At 41.8% G+C, this 27,750-nt stretch overlaps 1 protein-coding gene across 3 annotated transcripts in view; it reads left to right on the top strand.

The window, feature by feature from the left end:
* Positions 1–27,750, top strand: part of COL4A1 (collagen type IV alpha 1 chain) — a 148,206-nt gene that overhangs the window by 73,523 nt on the left and 46,933 nt on the right. For all 3 annotated transcript variants that reach the window (XM_030856757.3, XM_060287797.2, XM_060287798.2), the window contains exons 3-17: positions 17,124–17,213; positions 17,318–17,362; positions 18,401–18,445; positions 18,553–18,615; positions 19,096–19,149; positions 19,300–19,326; positions 20,684–20,767; positions 20,854–20,916; positions 22,364–22,399; positions 22,933–22,974; positions 24,188–24,274; positions 24,789–24,815; positions 24,957–25,007; positions 26,117–26,161; positions 26,246–26,299. In XM_030856757.3, the coding sequence (XP_030712617.2) occupies positions 17,124–17,213; positions 17,318–17,362; positions 18,401–18,445; positions 18,553–18,615; positions 19,096–19,149; positions 19,300–19,326; positions 20,684–20,767; positions 20,854–20,916; positions 22,364–22,399; positions 22,933–22,974; positions 24,188–24,274; positions 24,789–24,815; positions 24,957–25,007; positions 26,117–26,161; positions 26,246–26,299 (813 nt within the window). The remainder of the gene's footprint in view (positions 1–17,123; positions 17,214–17,317; positions 17,363–18,400; positions 18,446–18,552; positions 18,616–19,095; positions 19,150–19,299; positions 19,327–20,683; positions 20,768–20,853; positions 20,917–22,363; positions 22,400–22,932; positions 22,975–24,187; positions 24,275–24,788; positions 24,816–24,956; positions 25,008–26,116; positions 26,162–26,245; positions 26,300–27,750) is intronic.

Genomic DNA, 27,750 nt, shown 5'->3' with positions numbered 1-27,750 from the left:
GTGCAGTGAACACTGGGGTGCATGTATCTTTTCTAATTAGAGTTTTCTCCGGTTATATGCCCAGGAGTGGGATTGCAGGATCCTAGGGTAACTCTATTTTTAGTTTTTTGAGGAACCTAAACCATAATGGAAAAGAATATGAAAAAGAATGTATATATAGGTGTATAACCGAATCACTTTGCTGTATGGTAGAAATTAACACAACATCATAAATCAACTAACTAGTCATCCATAAAATAATTTTATTTTTAAAAGAAGCAAATCTCTTGTCTTCTACTCAGAAGCGATCATGTTCAGCTGTGATTGTGCAGCTCTGCAGGCAGTGGTGTCTGTTTCCATAGTTGTGCCCCATCCTGCTTTCCTGGAATCCCAGACCCCTTACCCGGTGGGTAACCCTAGAAGGGGGCTTCCAGAGCCCGAGGTCACCAGGCATGACTGTCCTTCTGGAGTAGATTTAGGGAACCAGGAGGGGCAGGGCGAGTTCCAGCTCCATCCACAGAGCAGGACTCTGTGTGTCTCTTCATAAACCCTGATGTAGGGCCAGCTCCGGGTCGCTACCATATTTGTTATTCTGAAATCCTGGACCCGAGTAATCAATGGCAGTGTTTACACGGAGTATCAAGCTACTGTTAGATGATGGCTTTTCATCGATTTCTTCACAAAAGGTGCTGATTCTCCCCGTGGAGAAACACTGGGTTTGGAAACCTATTTATTCTTTCAGGGATGCCTCGTGGGCTCCCATTGGCTTGGAATTCCCGTGAGAGCTCAGGAATTTTACAAAATTGGCAATTTTATATCTGGGGCAGGAGACAGGGAAGGCCGCTTCAGGGTACTTGACTGATCAGCCTCCTTTGGCCAAAGAGAAATTGGCCCTGTTGTTCTGTTCGATGCCGCAGACCCCCAGAGTGGGGAGCGAGAGGGGGCATCGCCCATGGGTGTGGCCTGACCTTCAAGCATCCCCCCTTCTCCGCCCCCAGTCTGTCTGGTCTCTCTGACACACTTACCCGTTGGGTCTTCTGTCTTCAAATTGATTTTTTAAATTTAAATACAGAATACATGGGAAAACGTCACACATTTTAAAACTCTACAATCTGTCATCTATTTTTTATGAGAACATTAATACCGCCTGATTTACAAACTGTAGTGTGATATGCCTGTTTCTGCAACTGAGCTCCTAGCCAAAGAGCATAATGTTTTAACCTATCGGCATTATGTAATTTAAAATAAAAAAGCAAGAAACTATCTTATAAGTCAAACATTTAATACCTCTGAATAATAAATATAGTAAAATGGCATTAAATAAGATGCTAGTAATTTAAATTTTTTAATAATTTGGCCATACCCCTCGGTAAAAATATATGTCCACATTATCTTTTGAAAACAGGTTGCCAAACAACATTGAGGTGAAGGGAAGCTTCTTTTTAAGTATTTAAGAAGGAGCTATTTATTGTGTTAATTATGCACCCTTATTTTGCACTGACTGTGCAATTATATGCTTTTCTAATCGATTCAGTTTTAAAATCAATCTTGACCAAAAAAATCCCCTTCGACATCTTGCTTAATTTCTTTCCTTGCTTAATTTCTTTTCTTTCCTTAATGTTTTAAAAGAATTAACGGTGTTTACTGAAATTAGGTTCAAATTTGGTTATTAATTAGGATTGATCCAACCATGGCTCCTTCTAATGAATGAGGTTAGGCTAACAGTGTGTTTTGTGAAACGTCAGGGTTGGCCCGTGTTGTATTGTATTGTGTGGACAGAATCGATTTGTCATGTCTTAACCTCCTTGGAACTATTTGGATCTTTCAGGTTCTGAGCTTGATTAATGAAGTCTTGACATTATTGCAGCATGTTGGGGGAAATGTTATTAGCCATGTGATACAGTCAAGGAACTTGGTTGGAGGGAAAGGAAGTCATTTGGGGTCATTAACACACATGTGTATTCTCAGATCTTCACGGAGTAAAAAGAAGAGAAGGGTGCCGGAGCTCTTTTGTCTCGACTGGTGATGTGCTGGCCTCAAAAAGACTCAGGCTGACATGGGAGAGTAAATACAATGTCCTGGGCTGGAACAGAATTAATATCCAACGTACCCATTAAGGAAAAAAATAAAAAACCTGGTGCATAAGATAAAGGAGGAATTTCTTAAAAATGTCATATTTTTTAAATACTCAAGAAATTCTTATTTTCCTATGTTAAATTTAGCCACAAAAACAAGAATGAGATAATTCACAGGTCATGACCGATAGGAACAAAAAAAAGAGACGACACGGCATTTTCATTCCCTTTTAAAATATTCTGTGGCGTTTTAGGAAATGAAGTTGGCCTGATAGACATAGAAACAACGATAAATGCAAAAGAGATGTGTTTACATAGACGACAGTCAGGAGGGTTTAGTTTGTAGGCAGGTGTTTTGTGCAGTGCAGAGTAGCTCTGAAAACGTCATCAAATCTGACTCTTAAAAGATCCGATAGGGAAGAGGGGCAGGTGGGGGGGGGGTCCCGTCTTACATAGGGCAGAACGGATTTTCAGAGAGTCCAAGCGATTGGTGCTGGAGCCAGTATGGGCATCTTTCGGTTCCTATGTCAAAGTTCTTTCCCCATCACATGACATTATCAGTCTACGGTGAGAACGTGGAAAGTAGGATTCCCAAAAGCTCCGGTCACTAACCCAGAGCAGAGATGCCTATTTTTGGAGTCAAGTTTGAAAATGGAATTCCTAGACCTGCACCCTCTTGGTAGGTTTATATTATTTCTTTGGAATCTTTAACATTTTGTGTTTCCTTATTCCTCATGAAGGTATTTAGTGAGCACCTACTGTGTGCTGCTTGTGCTAGGTGTGAGGGCCCAGGGAATGCCCCCTGGCAGGGAGGGTACCCGTAAAACCCAATTTCAGTAGATACTTGCATTTAACACATTTTTAAAGAAAACATTGTTTTCCTTAATTCCTGATTCGCAGTTTCTCTCAAGGTTAAACCTAAAGAATATCTTGAATGCTTTTTATATTAGTAATTGTAATCATTATTGTCAGGATAGTTCTGCATTTTTTCATATTTACTGTTGGCACAGACTTAAAAAAAAAAAAAAGCCATGACCTAGATTGTGGCATTTCCTGACTTTTATGTGCCCTAATTTTGTTCAGGACGCACGCACTTCCAGGACCCTGTCACACACCCACATTCATTTTCAAGTTCAAGTTAATAACATCCTTAGCTGTGGTAACAAAACCCTCCAAGGACTATTTAGGCATTGTGCACTAACAGGTATTTCTAAAATTTGCTGATAACATAGAATATGTCTCTTTAAACCTCAGGGTCATAAAGCAAAGTGTCTTTTTGAGAAAAATGTATTTTTTCTTGTCTAAACTCAAAAAGCAGCTAACCTCCTGTTGCTATTTCATTTTCAATTATTTATGTTCCTGCAATCTCACTCCTTCCCCACAATCTTTAAGTTAGGAGGTAAGTTTTTGATAAATCTCATGGAACTTTAAAACACAGAAAAGGCACTTGTGCTGGTGAGTAAAGGTGCAATTTTGCAGGAAGGTTCTCAGCAGCTCCTAGGCCTCTGAGTGGTTTTGTGCTGCTCTGGGCAGTTTAGATAAGGCCCCCCTGCTGGGCCAGTGCCCAGCCTCCTTCCTGCAGTGCGCAACATACCCAACCTTCCAGGGCCACCACAAGTGAGGTTCCAAGCTGCAGTCAGGCCCCTTTTATGTCTGTACTGCTTTTCTGCTTTAAAAGACAATTTCCAAGTCTATACTATACTATGTAAGGGAATAGGTTTAGGCAAAAACATTCATGATTTTGATTTTCAAGAGCTCCCTATGTCAAAACGTTATTATCATCTTTCGGGGAAGCTGTTAAAATTTGGATGGACTTTTTTCCTTCGTAAATGGCAGAAATCAGGAGAATGGATTAAATTACCTTAAGTATATGTTTCCTATAAACTTGTAGTAGAAGGACCAAAGCAGATCCTTCATATAAATTTTACTGGCAGTTGGATATTTAGAAATTGGTTTTTAGAGACCTTCTTACTACCATATTTGTACCTATTTTATGCACGTTTTATAGGATTTAGTTTTTTCAACATTTACTATTTCCAGTCATTTAGAAAACTGAAGTTACTTTTTCCCCTGTATTAGTGTTAGATTCAAATACTCTAAGTTTAAAAAAATGGGTGAAAAAAGCAATCTGAAAAGCATCCACAATTCACATTATTTCTAGGGTCACAGCATTTACCTGTCACTTAATAGCCTCAGCGCTCAGGTTACTAGTTTTATATTTAATTTAAATTACATTTTTAATTCCCATTAAAATTCTTTCCCTTAGAGTTCTGCATTGTAAGCCTTAAAAAACTGATTTCTCTTAGCTGTGCCTGCACTAATATCTTCAATGGCATTGAATATTTAATATTAATATATTAAGATAATGAATATTTAAGAAAAAAGTCTGGACGCTTTCAGGGTCCCCTGGGGGAATTTTGATTCGGAGGGGGGGGAAAAAAAAAAAAAGGCGTGGTCCCATTGCGCCCTCTAGTGGCGGGAAAATCAGAGCCGTTGGGGGCTTTCCGGACATGGCCCTTTCAAAAGCTCATGCCTCCTTTATTGCCTCTTAATTTAATGGGATCAATTAAGTGTAAAAGTTCTCTTTGAATCACTTTGTGTTTCGGAGTCCTTCCCCTAGGAAGGGACGTTTAGCTGAGATTCCATGGACGTGCTGGGGTGCTAGGGGACCATGGGGGTGGCGTGTGGGTACAGATATTTCAGGGAGCAGCGACCATCTGGAAGTGGGTTGGGTAACTGATGCCCACACGTTCGAGGCACTGTTTGGGCCCGTGAGGTGGTTGGGAGCCAAGACCTAGGCTGAAGCCCAGAGGATAACGGATGTCGGGGGAGGGTTATTGGACAGGGGTCCCCAGGAAAACCCATCAGGACGTTTGAACCTTCACATTGAGATCTGAATGTATTAATAGAGCGTGAGGCCCAGAAACACACACGTTTTCCGGAGAGCAAGCTCCCCTTGTTAAAGTGGAACAAAGCTATCGATTAAAGATTAACTATATCAGGAAATGTATACACAAAATTGGACTGAATACACCCACCAGACTTTGGAAAAACATTATCAAAATATTTTGCTTCTTGCTAATTTGGGAAGCTGACTACTTCGGGGGAATAACTTTAAATATTTATACTTAAAATATTTTAAACAGATTACTGCTTTGGAATAAGACAACGAAAGCATTTTAGACTGATTTTTCACAAAGAGCCCAAGAGAAATGATTGAAGAAAACATTTGCCACTGCTTACAGCTTTAAAGTGTGTCCTGCATAAGTGATTCTTGGCTCTAATGAAGGAGAAAGGTCTGGAATTTATTTATAAGTCCTAAGAATCTTTGGAAAATTTTAAGGTTTTTTTTGCCACCAACAATTTGTCAGCACTCAAGTTTGCCTGTTGTTTTAGTACGTTTTTTTTACTGGATCAGTGAAGCTGGACGGCTTGTTTGCTCTTAGCTGGCGTGCGGGGAAGAGTTTTAAATTGTTGATAGTAAGAATGAACTTAGGACTCCTTCGAATTATTCTTGGGTTGAAGAATGGTTCTTTAGAAAGCGTTTTGTGAAAAACTCTTTATGATTCATTTTTTTTCTCACCAGGTGATGCGCAAAGTGGATTTTTGTAGCTCGGAAAGTATCCGTTTTATTTCTCGCAAATGTTGACTCATCAGAAATATGTCTTGTGTATCTCCTCCGTAACTGGCAGCCTGCTAGTTTTATATTACATATGACTTGAGCTTAGCTCTGAAAACTAACCTTCATGGCAATGTTGAAATTCTTAGAATTGTCCCAGAATTCCTCGTGGGCTCAAATAATGTTTCCATATCAGGATTTATCCAACAGAAATCTACCCTTGAACACGGCCTCTCGGAGAGGTTTCTGCATTAAGTGCTGTATCAGTGGACAGTGTGAAGCTGATGACCCATCAGCCGGGCCTTGGTGGACCTTATCCATTAGATGGACTTATCCACAGGGACTGCCTGAGGCGGAAAGTCCGGTGTAAAAGCTACAGTCCAGATGTGGGCAGAGAGAGAAAGGCTTTCCCATTTACTTCCTGTACAACCAGCAAGCCCCCTTTCCCAGACCAAACCTGATTATCTGCAGCTTCCGAAGTATTGGGAGCGAGTCCCTACAGCCTGACGATGGTCAAAGGGGGCAGTGTTGAGAGGCTGCGTAGGGTCCGCTTGCCCAAGCCAACTCCGTGGTGTAGGCAGAGTGGGTCCAGGAGGCTCCTGGAGAAGAGACTGGATCTTATAGTACACGAAGGTCAGGGATTAAGGAGCCTTTTTATCCTTTTTAACACTTCTCTGCTTTTCTGATTCTTCTCATCCTTTGAATGTGTAAAGATGGGGAATGAGCTCATTTCTAAGACAAAAACCTCTTAATTGCCCATCTCTCCCCCCCTCACGTGTAATTGCTAAAGCTCTTGGCATATACCCACGTTTCCAATGGAGACCACTATGTAAAGATTCCTCATGTTGACCATATCAAGTGAAGAAATATCACCAAATCTTGAGAGAGAAAATGAGACTTTGGGGAAGAAGCCATGCTTTGGGGGCATGATCAGTTTACTCTTTCGTAGTTTAACATTGAAATGTTAAATGCATGAAACAGTAGTCATGATAGAGCGATTATGGGAAGCGATCTTCAGTATTATATTTAAAGAAATGTAGTTAATTTTTTTTACTGAAGTATAGTTGATTTACAGTGTTGTGTTACTTTCACATGTACAGCACAGTGATTCAGTTATCCATATGTATACACTCTTTTTCATATTCTTTTCCATTATGGTTTATCTCAGGATCTTGAATAGAGTTCCCTGTGCGCTACAGTAGGACCTTGTTGCTCATCCATTCTATATGTAAGAGTTCGCATCCGCTAACCCCACACTCCCGCTCCATCCCTCCCCCAAATGTAGCCTACTTTCAACTGACACATACGTTCTTTTAACGTTCCAGGTATATGTCTCGTGGGGCAGAGGAGAGTCAGTGTTCGCCTCTTCTTCTTAGGAAAACCAGGCTTTTTCAGGGCTCTGGTTGTGTATGTCCTCCGCCTCTCCTCTCCTTTGCACGGGTGGCAATATTTCTGCCATAATGTCAAGCTGCATGGTGTGGATGAAGCCCAATGGGGCCTCATCCCAGAGCTTTTCCATGACCCTGTGACACTGATCGGAGCCTTCCCACCACTTTCCCAGCAGTACTGGTATTCAGGAAATGGTCCTGCAGATGTCTGATGGTTGCTGGGCTCAAGGAATTGGACTTGTGGAATTTCTGGCTCAGTCCTGAAGTCACCCATTGACTGTGACCCGTCATCTGAAATAGTTTCCCCATCACTGGACGCTTGGTGAGCTCTGGCTCCAAATGTGAATACTTTCGTCCCATCAATTATTTGCAGTTTTGCTTGGAAATGGAAATCTCAAGGCACCCGATGACGGAAAGGGAGAGCTGGTTCAGTATCACGTCCTGCCCACACTGTCTCTCCCTGTGGCTTCTCTGGCCAGTTGTGGTATGTTGGCCAGTCTCCGTGGTGCCCACAGGGCTTTGGATTGGGAAGGGGAGGCCTGGGATCCCCTCCTGCCCAGCAACCATATTTTGTTCCGTTTTAAAGCTTTTAGGCTACATAGATAGAATCCCACCTCATCCTAAGTTCATGTAATGCTGCTGGTTATTTCATCATCCAGTTACCAACTTTTACTGAGTTCAAAGTTCGTGCCAAACGCCGAATGAATAAAAAATATCCCTGCCTTTAAAGTACTCACTCCGGAGAGATGGACACCCCACTGCAGAATCTCTGCAACCAACATCCCTTGTTGGGTGCATTCTGCTTTCTGATGGATGAACAAGCACATGTAGATGTCTCTGCCCAACAAGATGGTCCCCCGTCGAGAGGGGGCCCAGGTCTCGGGCAGCATCTTTCCTTGGGCGTCAGTACCCTGTGAAGATCCATGATCATATATTTTTTAGGCTGCTCGGGTCTTAGTTGCAGCACACGGGATCTTTGTTGCAGCGCACGGGCTTCTCTCTAGTTGTGGGGCGCAGGGTTCTATCTAGTGTGATGCGCAGGTTCCAGGGTGCATGGGCTGTAGTTTGTGGCACGCAGCTTTGAAGTTGAGGTGCGTGAGCTCAGTAGTTGTGGCGCACAGGCTTAGTTGCCCCGCGGCATGTGGGATCTTAGTTCCCCGACCAGGGATCGAACCCACGTCCCCTTCATTGGAAGGTGGATTCTTTACCACTGGACCACCAGGGAAGTCCCAATGATCATATTATTATTAGTTTTTTGAATTTTATTTATTTTTTATACAGCAGGTTCTTATTAGTTATCTATTTTATACATATTAGTGTATACATGTCAATCCCAATCTCCCAATTCATCCACCACTACCCGCCCCCCAACACTTTCCCCCCTTGGTGTCCATATGTTTGTTCTCTACATCTGTGTCTCTATTTCTGCCCCGCAAACCGGTTCATGTGTACCATTTTTCTAGCTTCCACATATATGCGTTAGCATACGATATCTGTTTTCCTCTTTCTGACTTACTTCACACTGTATTGACAGTCTCTAGATCCATCCACGTCTCTGCAAATGACCCAGTATCATTCTTTTTTATGGCTGAGTAATATTCCATTGAATACATGTACCACATTTTCTCTATCCATTCATCTGTCGATGGGCATTTAGGTTGCTTCCATGACCTGGCTATTGTAAATAGTGCTGCAGTGAACATTGGGGTGCATGACTCTTTTTGAATTATGGTTTTCTCAGGATATATGCCCAGTAGTGGGATTGCTGGGTCGTATGGTAGTTCTATTTTTAGTTTTTTAAGGAAACTCCATACTGTTCTCCATAGTGCCTGTATCAATTTACATTCCCACCAACAGTGCAAAAGGGTTCCCTTTTCTCCACACCCTCTCCAGCATTTGTTGTTTGTAGAATTTCTGATGATTCCCATTCTGACTGGTGTGAGGTGATACCTCATTGTAGTTTTGATTTGCATTTCTCTAATAATTAGTGATGTTGAGCAGCTTTTCATGTGCTTCTTGGCCATCTGTATGTCTTCTTTGGAGGAATGTCTGTTTAGGTCTTCTGCCCGTTTTTTGATTGGGTTGTTTTTTTTTTAATATTGAGCTGCATGAGCTGTTTATATATTTTGGAGATTAATCCTTTGTCCGTTGATTCGTTTGCAAATATTTTCTCCCATTCTGAGGGTTGTCTTTTCGTCTTGTTTGTAGTTTCCTTTGCTTTGCAAAAGCTTTTAAGTTTCATTAGGTCCCATTTGTTTATTTTTGTTTTTATTTCCATTACTCTAGGAGGTGGATCAAAAAAGATCTTGCTGTGATTTATGTCAAAGAGTGTTCTTCCTATGTTTTTCTCTAAGGGTTTTATAATCTCCAGCCTTACATTTAGGTCTCTAATCCATTTTGAGTTTATTTTTGTGTATGGTGTTAGGGAGTATTCTAATTTCATTCTTTTACAGGTAGCTGTCCAGTTTTCCCAGCACCACTTACTGAAGAGACTGTCTTTTCTCCATTGTATATCCTTGCCTCCTTTGTCATAGATTAGTTGACCATAGGTGTGTGGGTTTATCTCTGGGCTTTCTTTCCTGTTCCATTGATCTATATTTCTGTTTTTGTGCCAGTACCATATTGTCTTGATTACTGTAGCTTTGTAGTATAGTCTGAAGTCAGGGAGTCTGATTCCTCCAGCTCCGTTTTTTTCCCTCAAGACTGCTTTGGCTATTCGGGGTCTTTTGTGTCTCCATACAAATTTTAAGATTTTTTTGTTCTAGTTCTGTAAAAAATGCCACTGGTAATTTGATAGGGATTGCATTGAATCTATAGATTGCCTTGGGTAGTAGAGTCATCTTCACAATATTGATTCTTCCAATCCAGGAACATGGTATATCTCTCCATCTGTTTGTGTCATCTTTGATTTCTTTCATCAGTGTCTTATAGTTTTCGTAGTACAGGACTTTTACCTCCTTAGGTAGGTTTATTCCTAGGTATTTTATTCTTTTTGTTGCAATGGTGAATGGGTTTGTTTCCTTAATTTCTCTTTCAGATCTTTTGTTGTTAGTGTATAGGAATGCAAGAGATTTCTGTGCATTAATTTTGTATCCTGCAACTTTACCAAATTCATTGATTAGCTCTAGTAGTTTTCTGGTGGCATCTTTAGGATTCTCTGTATAGTATCATGCCATCTGCAAACAGTGACAGTTTTCCTTCTTCTTTTCCAATTTATATTCCTTTTATTTCTTTTTCTTCTCTGATTGCCGTGGCTAGGACTTCCAAAACTATGTTGAATAATAGTGGCGAGAGTGGACATCTTTGTCTTGTTCCTGATCTTAGAGGAATTGTTTTCAGCTTTTCACCATTGAGAATGATGTTTGCTGTGGGTTTGTCATATATGGCCTTTATTAATGTTGAGGTAGGTTCCCTCTATGCCCACTTTCTGGAGAGTTTTTATCATAAATGAGTGTTGAATTTTTTCAAAAGCTTTTTCTGCTTGTATTGAGATGATTCATCTCAATATATGATGAGATGATCATATGGTTTTTCTTCTTCAGTTTGTTAATATGCTGTATCACATTGATTGATTTGCATATATTGAAGAATCCTTGCCTTCCTGGCATAAATCCCACTTGTTCATGGTGTATGATCCTTTTAATGTGTTGTTGGATTCTGTTTGCTGGTATTTTGTGGGGGGGGGGTTTGCATCTATATTCATCAGTGGTATTGGTCTGTAATTTTCTTTTTTGGTAGTATCTTTGTCTGGTTTTGGTATCAGGGTGATGGTGACCTCATAGAATGAGGTTAGGAGTGTTCCTTCCTCTGCAATTTTTTGGAAGAGTTTGAGAAGGATGAGTGTTAGTTCTTCTCTAAATGTTTGCTAGAATTCACTTGTGAAGCCTTCTGGTCCTGGACTTTTGTTTGTTGGAAGATTTTTAATCACAGTTTCAATTTCATTACTTGTGATTGGTCTGTTCATATTTTCTATTTCTTCTTGGTTCAGTCTTGGACAGTTATACCTTTCTAAGAATTTGTCCATTTCTTCCGGGTTGTCCATTTTACTGGCATAGAATTGCTTGTAGTAGTCTCTTAGGATGCTTTGTATTTCTGCGGTGTCCGTTGTAAACTTCTCCTTTTTCCTTTCTAATTTTATTGATTTGAGTCCTCTCCCTCATTTTCTTGATGAGTCTGGCAAATGGTTTATAAATTTTGTTTATCTTCTCAAAGAACCAGCTTTTAGTGTTATTGATCTTTGCTATTGTTTTCTTTGTTTCTATTTCATATATTTGTGCTCTGATGTTTATGATTTCTTTCCTTCTACTAACTTTGGATTTTGCTTGTTCTTCTTTCTCTGGTTCCTTTAGGTGTAAGGTTAGATTGTTTATTTGAGATTTTTCTTGTTTCTTGAGGTAGGATTGTATTGCTATAAGCTTCCCTCTTAGAACTGCTTTTGCTGCATCCCATGGGTTTTGGATCATCGTGTTTTTGTTGTAATTTGTCTCTAGGTATTTTTTGATTTCCTCTTTGATTTCTTCAGTGATCTCTTGGTTATTTAGTGATGTATTGTTTAGCCTGCATGTGTTTGTGTTTTTTATTTTTTATTCCTTGTGATTGATTTCTAATCTCATAGCGTTGTGGTCAGAAAAGATGCTTGATATGATTTCAGTTTTCTTAAATTTACTGAGTCTTGATTTGTGACCCAAGATGTGATCTATCCTGGAGAATGTTCCATGTGCACTTGAGAAGAAAGTGTAATCTGCTGTTTTTGGATGGAATGTTCTATAAATATCAATTAAATCTGTCTGGTCCATTGTGTCATTTAAAGCTTGTGTTTCCTTATTAATTTTCTGTTTGTATGATCTGTCCACTGGTGTAAGTGAGGTGTCTAAGTCCCCCACTATTACTGTGTTACTGTCGATTTCCTCTTTTATAGCTGTTAGCATTTGCCTTATGTATTGAGGTGGTCCTATGTTGGGTGCGTATGTATTTATAATTGTTATATCTTCTTCTTGGATTGATCCCTTGATCATTATGTAGTGTCCTTCCTTGTCTCTTGTAACATTCTTTATTTTAAAATCTATTTTATCTGATATGAGTATTGCTACTCCAGCTTTCTTTTGATTTCCATTTGCATGGAATATCTTACTCCATCCCCTCACTTTCAGTCTGTACGTGTCCCTGGGTCTGAAGTGGGTCTCTTGTAGACAGCATATATATGGGCCTTGTTTTTGTATCCATGCAGCGAGCCTGTGTCTTTTGGTTGGAGCATTTAAATCCATTCATGTTTAAGGTAATTATCGATATGTATGTTCCTATTACCATTTTCTTAATTGTTATGGGTTTGTTTTTGTAGGTCCTTTTCTTCTCTTGTGTTTCCCACTTAGAGAAGTTCCTTTAGCATTTGTTGTAGAGCTGGTTTCGTGGTGCTTTTAAGAATTCTCTTACATTTTACTTCTCTGTAAAGCTTTTGATTTCTCCGTTGAATCTGAATGAGATCCTTGCCGGGTAGAATAATGTTGGTTGTAGGTTCTTCCCTTTCGTCACTTTAAATATATCATGCCACTCCCTTCTGGCTTGTAGAGTTTCTGCTGAGAAGTCAGCTGTTAACCTTATGGGAATTCCCTTGTACGTTATTTGTGTTTTTTTCCTTGCTGCTTTCAATAATTTTTGTCTTTAACTTTTTTCAGTTTGATTACTATGTGTCTTGGCATGTTTCTCCTTGGGTTTATCCTCCTGGGGCTCTCTGCACTTCCTGGACTTGGGTGGCCATTTCCTTTCCCATGTTACGGAAGTTTTCAACTATAATCTCTTCAAATATTTTCTCGGGTCCTTTCTCTCTCTCTTCTCCTTTTGGGACCCTTATAATGCAAATGTTGTTGTGTTTAATGTTGTCCCAGAGGTCTCTTAGGCTCTCTTCATTTCTTTTCATTCTTTTTTTTTTTTTTTATTCTGTTCTGTGGCAGTGAATTCCACCATTCTGGCTTCCAGGTCACTTATCCGTTCTTCTGCCTCAGTTATTCTGTTATTGAGTCCTTCTAGTGTATTTTTCATTTCAGTTATTGTATTATTCATCTCTGTTTGTTTGTTGATTAATTCTTCTAGGTGTTTGTTCTATAATTCTTCTAGGTCTTTGTTAAACATTTCTTGCATCTTCTTGATCTTTGCCTCCATCCTTTTTCTGAGGTCCTGGATCATCTTCACTATCATTATTCCGAATTCTTTTTCGGGAAGGTTGCCTATCTCCACTTCATTTAGCTGTTTTTCGGGGGTTTTATCTTGTTCCTTCATCTGGTACATAGCCCTCCGCCTTTTCATCTTGTCTATCTTTCCGTGAATGTGGTTTTTGTTCCACAGGCTGCAGGATTGTAGTTCTTCTAGCTTCTTCTGTCTGCCCTCTGGTGGATGAGGCTATCTCGATCATATTATTTTAAAATAATATAAAAATAATTATTATTAATAATAAAATAATAATTATTTTTAAATTATTTGAAAAAATAATTTAATATTTGACTGAAAGATAGTGATACCATGCTGGCTATTGAAACAAGCATAACAGGCCTCTGACAGTAAGATCTTTGAAGACGGCTTACTCTAGATATAGTTTGTGTTAATTTCAGTTTTTGTTGTTGTTAATGATGTTATCCTATATTATCCTTAGAACCTTCACACTATTTCGACCTCGCCATCCTGAGGGCTTTATTGGTATTTGGATTTTTGACTAAGATTTGAAGGGGACTATATTCTAGCATTGGATTTCCATCATGAACTTGTTTCTACAGGTATTTTAAGAGGAAGGGAAATAATTGGGTATTATAAAAAAAACTCTTTTATTCCCACATTTTATGGATTTTTTTTAAAAAAGGTATGCCCTTCTCTAGATAATTGATGATGCAAAATTTGTAAGTTGCTTCATGCACGAAACTCTATTTCATGCCTAATTTAGAATGGCTGATTTTGATGCCGAGATTATTCTCCATGGCTGTGTTCGTTCGTCTATAGCGTTGTGTTTTTTGCTCCTCAAATTCTGAATTTCATCATTTGAGGATATAGTGATTGTCACTTCCATGGTTGGTATGTAAACTTTTTAAAAATTAGTACAGTACACTGCACTGACGTTCAAGGATAAAACCATTAGATGCAGTTGCCTCAAAGCATTTTGGGTAGTATTATACAAGCTTCTTTTTCTCATCTTCCACTTTAAGTTCTTGCTGCTGTGGTAACCGTGGTTGTGGATCTCACTTGAGCTGCCATATCGTCTTGGACCTTGCCTCCAGCACATCACGGGAAAGAGATGACTAAGGGGACCTGTTTCTAGGGGATTTTAACTCTGCACATTCAGCCTTGAACCCCAGCGCACGAGTGGCCACAGCTGCGGAGACTGGCTTAGAAAGGACCGGCATGAAAAGCCTTTGCACGATGTGCCCAGCTGTTTGCTTTTTCCGTAACCCTCGTGGAGATTTGCTGAAAGCTCGGAGGAAGAATTGGGCCCATGTGCAGTGTGTGCTGTTTGCCAGCTAATTGTATAGCTGATTGAATGCTTATCCTGTCTGTTTGCTCTACTCTGGTGCCCAGAATAGCCTTGGACGGGGTATGGGATATTAGATTATTCATGTGTACTTTTGTCCGGACAAAAGATTAGGAAACTTAAAAAAAAAAAAATATGTGCGAGATGGCAAGAGCCATGTTCACGGGGGCGTCGCTTCCTCTTCAGCTACTTATTTCAAATCTCTTGGGATATGGAGCTTCCTTAAGTGTTCCGGTGACACTGGGGAAAGAATGTGGGCCTGTGGTGAAAGCCGGGACTGGGAATTCAGATTGCTGAATCCTGTTCCCAGGAGCACGCGGGGGTCACCCAGTGACATGTGACGCGTCCGTGAAACATCAGAATCCCAATTTCCCTATCTGTGAAATGGACATAAAAGGGGCTAAGTCGATGTGGGCGAACTATTTAATATTTGCTGGGAACCAGCTTGCTCTAGTGACCTAGAAGAAACACAGACGGAGGTAGAGGTTGACCTCATTTCTATTTGTGGCTTCAGTGCTGACTCAATGAGAGACTTGTAGAAATCAGCTCATCTGGCTCTGGGTCTCCATGCAGTCAACGATGACACTGAGAATTATAAAATCTTATCTGCACTGGGTCTCCTAGTGATACTGCCGATATTAACTGAGTACTAAGATATGCCGCCAAACGCGTTAGGAAGCTTTTCTGCTGATGTGCCTTTCGTATTTCCTTCGCATCTCATGCCAGGTTATTTGAGGATACTCAGTTCAGCGTTCACAGTTTTTAGCCAGCGTTTCAATTCTATTTTGGGTAGAATTTTCCCACATCTGAATCAAGGGAGGAGGTTGATATGATGTCAGCGTACAATCCGTCTCCAGCGCCAGGATTTTGTACGTTTGTATCTGCTGTTATTTTAGGTTAAGAATGAATGTATTTAAGTAGCTTTACATTTGAACAAGCCTTGGTCTGAGAATGTTTTTCTTTCCCGGGCCTCAGGGAGGATGAGCCAGTGTTCTGTGTCAAGTCCTATGCTGGGCTCTGGGGAATATTAGCATCTGTTCTTCCTGGTTGATCCCTCGATGCAGCTGGTCCAGAGGGCTGGGCCAAACTGCAGGGCTTAACTTTCTTTACTCCATTTAGTATCTGTTGGTCTCCTCTAGAGTTTGAAATAATCTCTTTCCCATTTATTCACACACTGTTTCTGGCTTCCTGCCTTTTACACTTCCAATGACTCCCACGATCCGTGGAGGTCCAGTGATTGGAGACCGAAGTTCAGAACCACGTTTCTGCATTTCAGAAAATGCAACAGACGCACAGTTCACCAGCAAGTTCTGGGACTGGCTGAGTGGTTTGGAAAGAAGGATGACTTTGGAAGTTTGGGTTCTGCGTCCTTTCATTTATGCAATGTTGAACAACTTTAAGTCACTTTTGGTAATGTGCTATTTTGGGTGGTAAGTGTTTATGTGATGTAAGGTATAGCTTGTCAGTTTATTTTTTACTTTGAACTAACATAACTGTAGGGAAAGTAAGGAATCCTGTCTGTAATCTCCAACATGTCTTCTGTTTTTGAAAATTGACTAAAGATGCTTACTTAATCTACCCAATTTACCTTGTGAGTTTGCACCGAAGTCCACATACTGTGAAGGGAATAGATTTTCTTGAATTCCTGTCCTGATTTTAGGCTACTTCATACTGGCAAAAAGTGTGGCCGTCTTCCTCAATGTCCTTAATCAGGCCACTGGGTCACTGATGCTTGCAGAGGAAACTATTTCCAGTATCAAACGGTAACGCCTCACCTTTCCACGTTCTTGTCCCCGTTGTATTTCTTCTTCTTAGTGTCTTGTGCTCACATGGCCTAGATCTCCATTCTCTGACATGCAGCCTGAATTGTCTTTGCCTGTCTCTTCACACATTCATTTTCCTTTCATCCTTCAAGGGCCACCTCAAAGCCAGAATCCAAGCCACGTGTGTGGACCCTAAATAATATTCATTATGTTAAGAATACGTTTTGTTTCTTTTTGCTCCTCGAGGGCAGAGACCGTAATTAAACCTCGAGTCTACCTTTGCAAAAAAAAAAAAAACCAGTTTTTTAAGAGATGCTTATGCAAACCCATCGTCAGACTGTTCATTGCACAGAAAAGTCTCAGCATCTTGCCCTGAAACTGCCGCCGTGAGCTCTGCCTACACACCTCCTAAAGGGGAACCTTGACTGATGTCTGCTCACAGAATCTCAGCGCTGTGTCTGCCAACAACAAGAAGATTCCACTCATCAAATGAAGTTATAAGCCATTCAGTGAAAAAAAATCCCCAACTATCTGTGATTTTGTTTCCCCAACAAATTACTTAGCCTTTAGAATACAGTATATAGAAAGCATTGGACCAGGGATCACACGTGAAACATCCCTGCCCTCAGAAGAGCGAAAAAAGAGCAGAGAGAAGTCTCCGAGATGGGACGTAGGTGGCAGCGTCTCTTTTCAGATGCGCATGGTAGGCTGGTTGCTGGGTGATGCTGAGTGAGGCTGATTTCTCCTTCCACCTGCCCTTGATCTGACTTGCTCTTTCGTCCTCTGCAGGGGGAAAGAGGTCTCCCAGGGTTACAAGGTGTCATCGGGTTCCCGGGAATGCAAGGACCTGAGGGGCCGCAGGGACCACCAGGACAGAAGGTGAGCTTGGCTGTCGTGGGCGCAGGGGCTTGGGGGAGTGGACTTAAGATGATCTGTGCTGCTTTTGCGACGAGTGGTCATTGTGGCATGTCTGTCTGTTCCAGGGTGACACCGGAGAACCAGGACTGCCAGGAACTAAAGGGACAAGAGTGAGTACGATTGTCATGAAGTTGGTAATGACTGTGGGCGGGATCTGATACAGGGGTGCTTCCGCAGGGAGGGCCCTTTACCCTCCCCACCCCCAGACAGTCCCGAGGGGCATCCTATCCCCTCCTTCCTCTGTGCCCCCCTCCCTCTGCCTCTGTGCTTGGAGCCCAGACAGCGTGTGTCCTGGGCACGAGGGCCCAGGATGGGTGGAACCCGCGTCCTCGACCTCCAGTCCTGCCCCTGGAGCTGCTCACTTCTTGTCCTCTGTACACGTGTTTTCTCTCCTCTCTCCTTCCTCAAGGATTCCTGTAGGCGTATTTAATTGGGGGGGGGGGTGACACGCCTACACGTCTTTGAAGAAAGATGTCTTCATTTAATGTGAAAAGTGGTAACGTGTTCAGAGCTGCATTCCCTCTTTCGTCTTCACGGTCTGCTTTCTTTGCTACTCCCGTTCCTGGGACGTGCAAGCAGGGAGACCTTTGAAAGCAGAAAAATAGGAAGACACTATAAAATGTAAACATTTTAATTCTGTTACTTAGTGGAAAGGGAAGTGTGCCCGGTAACCCGCCTTCCTGGGTCTTTAGGGCAGAAGATAGGGGATAACATTGTAACTGTCTGGGATGGAGAATACCTGGATTTCAGCCAGAAATAACTTGGATTTTCTTCCCTCAATGAACTGATTTATGCCATACACTCTACTTCCCAACTGTTTGAGATTTTAATGTAAATGTATCTATCTATCTATCTATCTACCACCTAGAAATTACAAAGGATGAAATGAGGGCAGAGTTATTTTGTGGATGTGCAGCCTTGAGTTTACAAGTATTTAATTGTCAGCTTTTGAGGATGAAGAGTTGGTACCGAAACGCCAGGCCATCTGGCTACCTGGGCTAGACCCTAAGATGCCTCCCTGTCTGCTTAGGGCCGATGTTCCAAATGTCAATAATTAGGGTCCGACATCCTCAGCCAGGTGGATGCAAGTGGAAGGAAATGATGTTCTCCCACACTCAATGAAAACGTTTTCATCTCCATCCTTACAGGGACCCCCAGGAGCATCTGGTTACCCTGGAAACCCAGGACTTCCTGTATGTATATAAAAGGCACCTGCTTCCTTTATAAGATGTTTGATGTGAGTTATGGCAACATCAGTGATTTTTCTGATTTGGCTACTTGTTCACCTTGTTAATTGCAGGGTATTCCTGGCCAAGATGGTCCTCCAGGTCCCCCAGGTATCCCAGGATGCAACGGGACGAAGGTAAATTTAGAACCGGGAGCCTCCCTGCTTGGTGTGTGTTCATCTAACTTTGCACCTGGAGAAGTCAGGCAAAGTTGTCCCGTGAACACAGTTTTAATTGCCACAGTTGGAAAGTTACTCGTCTTACACCTTTCTTTATTTGGTGAGGAAACACAGTTTTCCCACGTTTAATGTTCAGGAAAGACATCATTGTGCCTTTCTATTTAGTAGACTTTTATTCTAAAATTGCCTTAAACGCTAAATTTCTCACCTATAATCTATCACTAAAGCAAATAAGAAAATGCTATTATTAATTCTTGTCTCTATTAATTAAATTCTCAAATATTATATTTCTTCTATCATGAAGCAGCACTGAGCAATAGAGCTTGTAACAATTTTTAGAAAATGATTTTCACCAACAAATGAAGCATGCCTGAAGAGTAGGATGGGGTAACGGATGGGAGCACGGCCTTTGAGAGTGACTGTCTGCTGTCCCCCCAGGGTGAGAGAGGGCCTCTGGGGCCTCCGGGTTTGCCTGGATTCGCTGGAAATCCCGTGAGTATTGGGCTGTTATGTAAGAATTTCTTCGGTGCTAATTTCTCTCTTCTCATTCCATTGCCTTTCTTTTCCTTTTTTTGCCCTCATATCATAATGCTAATGTTGTTTTGAGAATAACAAAACTGATACCAACTTTTACTTTCCTAGGGGCCACCAGGGTTGCCGGGAATGAAGGTACGTTATTTTATTTTACTGGATTCATCCCAGGCTCTGTTTAAAACAGATGCCATAAAAGTAACTTTACTTTAAATCACTTTGGTTGATTGATTGCCTAGTAACCTATTTGTCTAAACTCTGCTACATTAAAAGATACTTAGGTCCTATACACAGACTTAAATTTTAGAACCTAAAGTTTCAACACTAGGCACAGTTTCTTCATAGGCAATAAGCAGTGATGGGAAGCATGGTGTGATGGGAAATATTAGTGATGGGATGTGAGTCCCTGATACTCCTCGTCCAGAGCCATGGGTGGGGCTGTCGACAGGATTCTGCAGAGAAACAGAACCAGTAGGACGTGCGTGGAGATATTTGTGTATTATGTGTGTGCCGTACGTATACAACAGGCACATATAAGGATAGATAGAGTGAGTGAGAGAGGGAGATATAATTAAAATATATAATATATTTTACATATTATATAATACATAATATAATATATTATTGTATATCAATTGTATTATATGTTGATTTATATGATATAATATATAATACATAATATTATATATTATAATATTTAGTTATATACTAATTTAATGATATATTTCAATATATAATATAATTAAAATATATTGAGATAAAATAAATTCCTTATTTTAAGGAGTTACGTGATTGTGGGAGCTGGCAAGTCCACAATCCGTGGGGCAAGGATGCAGGCTGGAGACCCAGGGAAGAGCGATGGTCGGGTTCAAGGGCTGTCTGTAGGCAGAGTCCGCCTTCCTCACGGGAGTCCGTCTTTTTTCTCTTAAGGCCTTCAACCCATGGGGTGGGCCCTCCACCGTGGAAGGTCATCTGCTTTACTTCAAAGCTACTGATTTAAATGTCCATCTTATTTAAAAGTACTTTCATGTCAACCTCAGACTGGTGTGTAACCAAGTATCTGGGTACTGTGGCCTGGGCACGTTGACACCTAAAACATATTCTCACTGCTTTTCCGAACATGATCATGCTGGGTCTTTTCTTGAAAGAGAATCCTTCTGCTGTGAGGACAGCCTGTGGTCACACAGCCTTTGGACCAGAGACCGGGCCCCGGTCTAGAACTCCTCGTGCCTGGGGGCCCGTCACGTGGAAGTATCACACATCCTTCCGTTCAGCGGTCTCCACATTCTGCCCTGGTTGCAGCCCCCTAATGCTGATCGTTAAGACATGTGAACCCAGGAGACGGCCGGTCTGTTTATTCCAAGCTTAGACGGAGGCTAAACCCCAGACTTGGGCTGGTTCCACACCAGCAGTGCGTGCCTCTTACGCCGTATGTTTACATTCTCTTTACATAAATATCAGTATTTGTGACTTTATCTTATTTTTCATCCCTTAGGGGGATCCAGGTGAAATACTTGGCCATATACCAGGGACACTGTTGAAGGGTGAAAGAGGATTTCCTGGACCCCCAGGAGCACCTGTAAGCATTTGCTAAATAATTACGAGCACATGCCGAGTCTGCTCCTGGTTTGCATTTTAATTCTTTTCTTTCTCAATGAATTATAGGGTTCGCCGGGACTGCCAGGGCTGCAAGGTCCTGTTGGCCCCCCGGGATTCACTGGACCACCAGTAAGTTTGGGGGGAATATCCCTCAGAGGCATTCAGAAAACAACTGTGGTGAGGGGTGAAAACTTTACACAGTGGTGATCGCTCTTAATCTGGATGTGAGAATGAGCTTCTGTCTTTTTGAAACATTTTTTATTGGAGTAGGGTTGATTTACAGTGTTGTGCTAGTTTCAGGTGTACAGCAAAGTGAATCAGTTATACATACAAGTATATCCACTCTTTTTTTTAGATTCTTTTCCCATATAGGCCATTACAGAGTATTGAGTAGAGTTCCCTGTGCCCTACAGTAGGTGCTTATTAGTTGTCTATTTGAGCTTCTATCTGAAGGGGTGTTTGATTGGCACTTATGGTCCACATACCCCCAGAGCTGTGGGAAAAGGATGCTAATGGTACCTCATGCCGAGACATCCCACAGGGACAACATGTTGATTTTTCGTGGGGCTGCGTGGATGGGAGTGCATCCTGTGAGGAGGGGATTCAGAGATGGGCAAGGCAGGCCCTGCCCTGGACCTTCCCTTGTGGTAATGCAGTCACAGCAGAGGGCCTGCTCTGTTGGGGGCTGTGGCCCCAGACCAGGCTGTGAAGAAGCTGCAGTGTCTCTGGGACAGAGACTAGAAACTGAGCATCAGAGAGAACCTCCCAGGAAGCTCTGCTCTGACATCAGCCGTCCCTCGCAGCTGATAACCCTGAGGACGAGGGTGGCATCAGCCCCTTCTACTCACACATTTTTGGGGGCACAAGAGACTTAATATTAACAGCACTTATTTGTCGAGCGCCGCGTTTACTAGGAATGAATGATGTGCCTGGGTTTGCCATCCCCACTCTAGCCTGCCTGAGAGTCCTTGAGAGATTTTCAGGCTTTCTTTTTAAATTGACTCTTTTTTTAGGGTTCAGATCCAGCAATTCTTCTATCCATTCCTGCAAGATGTAACCTCTTTTATATTCTTGTAACGGCCTCGTTTTCATGAGGAAAGAATGACTAGTTTCTCCTTTCTAACGATTATAGAATGCATTCTGAAATTTTGTTGCAAACACAGGAATTTGGGGGACTTCATACCATCTACCCGCTTAAAGAATTCATTCAACTTTTAAAGAGCGGCAGCAGTTTTCAAAGTGGACAAACGTTTCCACACTAGAAACGCTAAGGCTTGTCAAGGGTTTAGCTGGTTTCATCCACCGTCTGATAGCCCAGCAGATGCTCAGATCAGTGCATTCCACAGGCCAACCCCTAAGATTCTGAAGGGTTTCCATCCCTGTTAATAATTGTCCTGAACTAATTTCTGGTTACTTTCAAAGTTTAACAGTTCTATAGCACAGGAAAAATATTTAAATATTTAACAAATAAATTACCACCTTAACCGTGATATCTGAAGATAACGTCAGTACAGAAAAGCATTTAAAACTTACCAGGGTTGTGAACCATATTTAATTAAAATGCTCTTTCCTACAGGGTCCCCCAGGCCCTCCTGGCCCTCCAGGTGAAAAGGTAAAGATTATTTTTCATTTGTCTTTCTTTGACATTGATATAAGACTACCGTGAAATTTCTGTAACTCATTTTTTACATCTCTTTAAAACGTTTTGGGAAATTATAATTTCTTTATCTATCTATATATTTATCATCTGTCTATTCACCTATCCATCAATCTATCTAACCTATCACTTAATCTACTGATCTGTTGATCTGTCAGTCTGTTGATCTATTGATCCTTCCTTCCATCCATCCATTAGTTATGGAATCATTGATCTTCTCCTTAGTTTTTTAAAGCCAGAGTCTAAAAATCTTAAACTTTTTAAAAAAGGTTTTTATAGGATTCTTTTTCAATACTACTTAAAAAAACCTTTTTATAGACATTGGACACAACATGACCACAACTTCCTTGACTTTATGTCATTGGGAGACGAAGTTATCGCCTTAAATGCACCATCTTGTTGCATTTCAGGATTTCAGGTCATGTTTGTTACACGATTTTGAACAAAGTAAACCATGCTAATAACGGATTCTACTTCTTAATCAACAGGGGCAAATGGGCTTGAGTTTTCAAGGGCCAAAAGGTGACAAGGTGAGCGCTGTTTGCTTTGGGGAGTTTTCTTGGTTAAAATCCCAGTTCTAAGCATGATCAGGTTTCTGCCTCTGGACCTCCTCTTGCACGCTCATAACCATGGATACCCTTCTCGGAATGTTCTTGAGTTTGTTAGTGTTTTCCCTGAAGGCAAGGCTAGAATTCCCTGAGGTGACTCTATGTGGGATCTGACCCACAGATGCCGGTGCAGTGAGGCCATTTATCCCACTTCTCTGTTCATACATTCAATCAAAATGTGCTCAGGCCTGGACTTCATTATAAAAAGGTCAAATTTAGGACCTGTCTGTTCGTAGCATAACCATTATATCAAGCCCTGTGAAGACGAAAGCCATCGTACCAGAGATGGGGGGAAAGGACCTTGGAGGCAGGAATGCACAGGCTTAGCAGGCAGCCCACTCCTGCTGAGAAAGGATGAGAGGCCGGCAGTGGGTCCCTGATGCTCTGGGGATCTCTCCACCCCTTTCCCTGGACCCGACCCACGGAACGGACACCAAGTGGCCATCCTTGGAATTGCGGCTGCACCTGGCCCGGGGCCCAGGTGCTCAAGCCGGTGTAGACGACTGCCAAATGCAGTGGAGGTCCGGGCAGAGTGGATGACTGCTGGCTTCCTCTTCCCACCCCAGATTTCCACCCGGTCTTTTCATAAACCTCACAGTAAAGTGATTCTGCAGTTGAAGTTTTTGGACCTCCTTCGTCGTGTGATGGCTGGGGTTCCTGTGTTTCCTGTTGTATCCAGCAGTTAGGATTCTGAGGAAGAGATCCCTGATGCTTCTTTTTGGTTTACGTAAAGAGACCTCCTTTCTTCCCAGGCGTTACTAGGCGGCTGGTGTGCCTTTCCTCCATGCCATCAAATGTGACAGACCAGCATATGTGTCCCGGCGTGTATACATGTGCTGTCTGTCTCCATGCGTGGTCTGTGCATATATGCACACATCCATCTGTCCTACAGATGTTCAAGTTCCGTTGTTATGGGGTGACCCCTGAGCGGGAAAGCCTCCTCCTGGCTTTATATCCTTAGTGGACCATCTTCCTTCTGAAACTTAATTTTCTGCTGAGGCAAGGACAGGCTGGAACAGAGTACAATCACATTTTCAAACCAGATGTTCTCTTCTGGGCTTTTCCCTCCTCTGCATTTCTCTTCCCTGTATAATTACCTTTATGCCTAATTAATCCCAAATGTTTGCATCAACAGGGTGATCAAGGGGTCAGTGGGCCCCCAGGAGTCCCAGGACAAGCTCAAGTTCGAGAGAAAGGAGAGTATGCTGCAAAAGGAGAGAAGGTGGGACAGACTTTGTCCAGTGAACGCCGGCTTCCTAACTGTGGACAGATTCCAAGGCATAAAGAGAGACTGGGTCAAAATTCAGTTTCTCTGGTTATATTCGCCCTGACCTGAAAACGGGTTTTTATAGACCACCCATCCCATAAAAAGTGAGCTTCTTAAGGGCAGAGGCAGCTGGACCTGGGTTGGAGCGAGACTAGTTTGAGGCCGACCCTCTTGTGTGAGGGTTTCTTAAATGCACCAAGGTTGGGAGGGGACGGCTGGGACACAGGAGGGAGAGAGCTGAGGGTGGAAGGAGGCTGCAGTTGCTGTGGGTCAGACGTATTAACTCTGCCCTTCTTACATCCATAATCCAGTTGATGGCAGGAAGTGGATGCTGTAGGCCAATGTGAATTTCTTGGTTACTATATCAGGAAAAGGTGTTTTTTCCCTTTTACCTGTTCCACGTAGCATGTACAAACTGATATAGCCACTAGATAGTGCTAATCTTTCTCTCTTTTGAAAATTATTTTAGGGCCAAAAAGGTGAACCTGGATTTCAGGTAAGGACTGAAATCTTGTTTATCATTATCATTTTGTGGAAAAGACTGTAATGTGTTCCACCTTCAGTGGAATGCTTACTTAATTTAATAGTTTATTTAAATATACGAATGACTCTAACTCTTGCTCTTTTTGTCTTTTAGGGGATGCCAGGGGTTGGAGAGAAAGGTGAACCCGGAAGACCAGGACCCCGAGTAAGTGCTTTCAAAAGTCCTGTAGAGAATGGACTTGAGGACACGGGGAGAGGGAAGGGTAAGCTGGGACGAAGTGAGAGAGTGGCATGGACATATACACACTACCAAATGTAAAATAGGTAGCTAGTGGGAAGCAGCCGCATAGCACAGGGAGATCAGCTCGGAGCTTTGTGACCACCTAGAGGGGTGGGATAGGGAGGGTGGGAGGGAGACGCAAGAGGAAGGGGATATGGGGATATATGTATACATATAGCTGATTCACTTTGTTACACAGCAGAAGCTAAGGCACCATTGTAAAGCAATTATACTCCAATAGACATGTTTAAAAAACAAAGTCCTCTTATTCCTGATGTGAAATCATTTCTCCTGCATTCCTAGAATCACAGGTTCATAGGAGCATAGACTGAAAGAGATTGTAGGGGTCTTTCCTCTGCTGAAGAGCCTTTCTGAAGCCCTGGGAGCAGAAATAAGGAGGTGGTCACCGTTAGAAAGGCCCCCGGGACGGCTGACGCCCTTTGTTATTCAGATGATTCCTCCGCCCCCCCCACCAGACAGCGCCCCCTGCCGGCCCCTCACTGAAAGCCAGCTGTCCGCCTGCTCAGAGCACCAGGCACCCTTCCCGGCCGCCTCCCAAGCTCGCTGGGAGCTCTGTCCAGAGCCCAGATGCTCAGGTGCCTCTAGAGCCCTGAGTGCAGTGACAGGAGACCCACCCACCTCCAGTAGCTGAGGCAGTTCAGTTTCTACCCTGAAACGATGCATGGAAACTTCTGTTAAAGTGAATCAGTGCTGTACCGTCTGCCAAATACTCACTTGCCGACAAGAAAACTTCTCTGGTGTAGACTCGGCTGCCAGATGTAATGATGTCTTAGAAGAGTTGGAGCTAATCAACCTCCAATTTTTTAAATATTGAAAAGTCTCCTTCTATTGTTGTAACTTTTTTAGTTCATAGTTACTTAATGTATCTTCCGTGATTTGCTACTGTAGCATGGCCAACTCACCCAGAGGAGTCATACCACATAGTAACTTGTATTTGATTCAGACCCTTGGTGTTAGAGCACGCTTATTATTATTATCTATGCACTACTAATATTTAAATCTTTATTGTACAGGGAAAACCAGGAAAAGATGGTGAAAAAGGAGAAAAAGGGAGTCTAGTAAGTATTTCTCTGCGGTTTTGTAAAAGCAAAGCTGTTACCCTCACTTACTGATGATCGCTGTTGCTTTCTGTTCCATTTTAGGGGTTTCCAGGGGATTCGGGGTACCCAGGACTCCCAGGCCGAGAGGGTTTAAAGGTAAGTGGTGACCCTACTTTGAATTTTTGCCTTCATTTTGTTCAACCTAGAGGTTTTTTCTAGAAAAAAGGACCAGGCACTCAAAGAATACAGCTTACGTATGCTCCATGTGAGGAAAAACACAACCTAGTGGTTCTGTTTTGTGCATAAATTTTCAAAGAAAAAAATATAAAACGTTTCACGCATTTAAGTTTTTGTGTGTTTTTTGTAGTAGATAAATTTTGCCTGATTATGAAACCAAAAAATGCAGAAACATATAGAGGAGAAAAGAAAGCCTGTGTAATTTTTCTATTACCCACTCAGAAATGGTCAGAGTTAATAATTGTCCCATGTACACACACATACATGAGATTTTTAAAAAGTGGTATTGCATGATATATCTTGCTTTTTCCCTCAATGACATAATGAGGATATATTTCAACATCCATAAATGTGGTTATACATCAACACTTATGATATCCATACCTTTTACTGCATGTTATGTAGATCATTAACACATTTTTCTCATTATAAGTATCTTTATCCACTTGTCTGATCATCTCCCATCATAAATTCCTAAAAAGTATAATTTTGGGGTTAATTTGGGGAAGGTTTTGTCATACGCAATAAAATTGCCCCCAGAATTGCGCTTCCATCACCCTGGGACCCTTTCATTTGACAACTGTTTGTTATGAAACTTTAATAAATATTTGCCAGTCGGATACTCAGAGAAAACTCATTGTTGGTTTATTTTTCTCTTTTAATCATGAGACTAGGTAATGTAGATCTCTACTAAAATGAGAAATGGATTTGAAACATTCATCTTTAACAGTAGGGAGAGGACCTCAGGGTTGGTTTATCAACGCCAGTGACAAAGGGAGAAATCCTTTTCTAAGACTGTAACTTTATGAGAAAGTCAATTCTTGTAGATTTTAAAAGGTAAATATGTTTAGAATATAATAGCTAAGACTTTTTTACGCTCCCATAGATATTTCTAAAATCTCTTCTTTTATTCAAATTAGAAAAATCAAAACATCTAATTCTGGTTTAACACCTGACTTTAAAGCCTTAGCTTAAAAGGAAAAAAAAAAGGAAAAAAAGGGGAAAAGTGTGCATTTGTGACATAATGTGCATGTATCAGGACATTTAAAAGTGTCGTTATGGGGGCTTCCCAGGTGGCGCAGTGGTTGGGAGTCTGCCTGCCGATGCAGGGGACACGGGTTCGTGCCCCGGTCCGAGAGGATCCCACATGCCGCGGAGCGGCTGGGCCCGTGAGCCATGGCCGCTGAGCCTGCGTGTCCGGAGCCTGTGCTCTGCAACGGGAGAGGCCACAACAGTGAGAGGCCCACGTACTGCAAAAAAAAAAAAAAAAAAGTGTTTAAAAGTGTTGTTATGATACTTATATAAGAACATTAGATACAAAAGGATTGATTTCTTTGAGTTTTTCATCTAATAGGGTTGAGTTAAGCCTC

This window comes from Globicephala melas, chromosome 18, assembly GCF_963455315.2.
Source record: "Globicephala melas chromosome 18, mGloMel1.2, whole genome shotgun sequence".
NCBI classification, from domain to species: Eukaryota; Metazoa; Chordata; class Mammalia; order Artiodactyla; family Delphinidae; genus Globicephala; species Globicephala melas.
The sequence above is the reverse complement of the archived record's forward strand: the minus strand, read 5'-3'. Positions and strand labels throughout refer to the sequence as shown.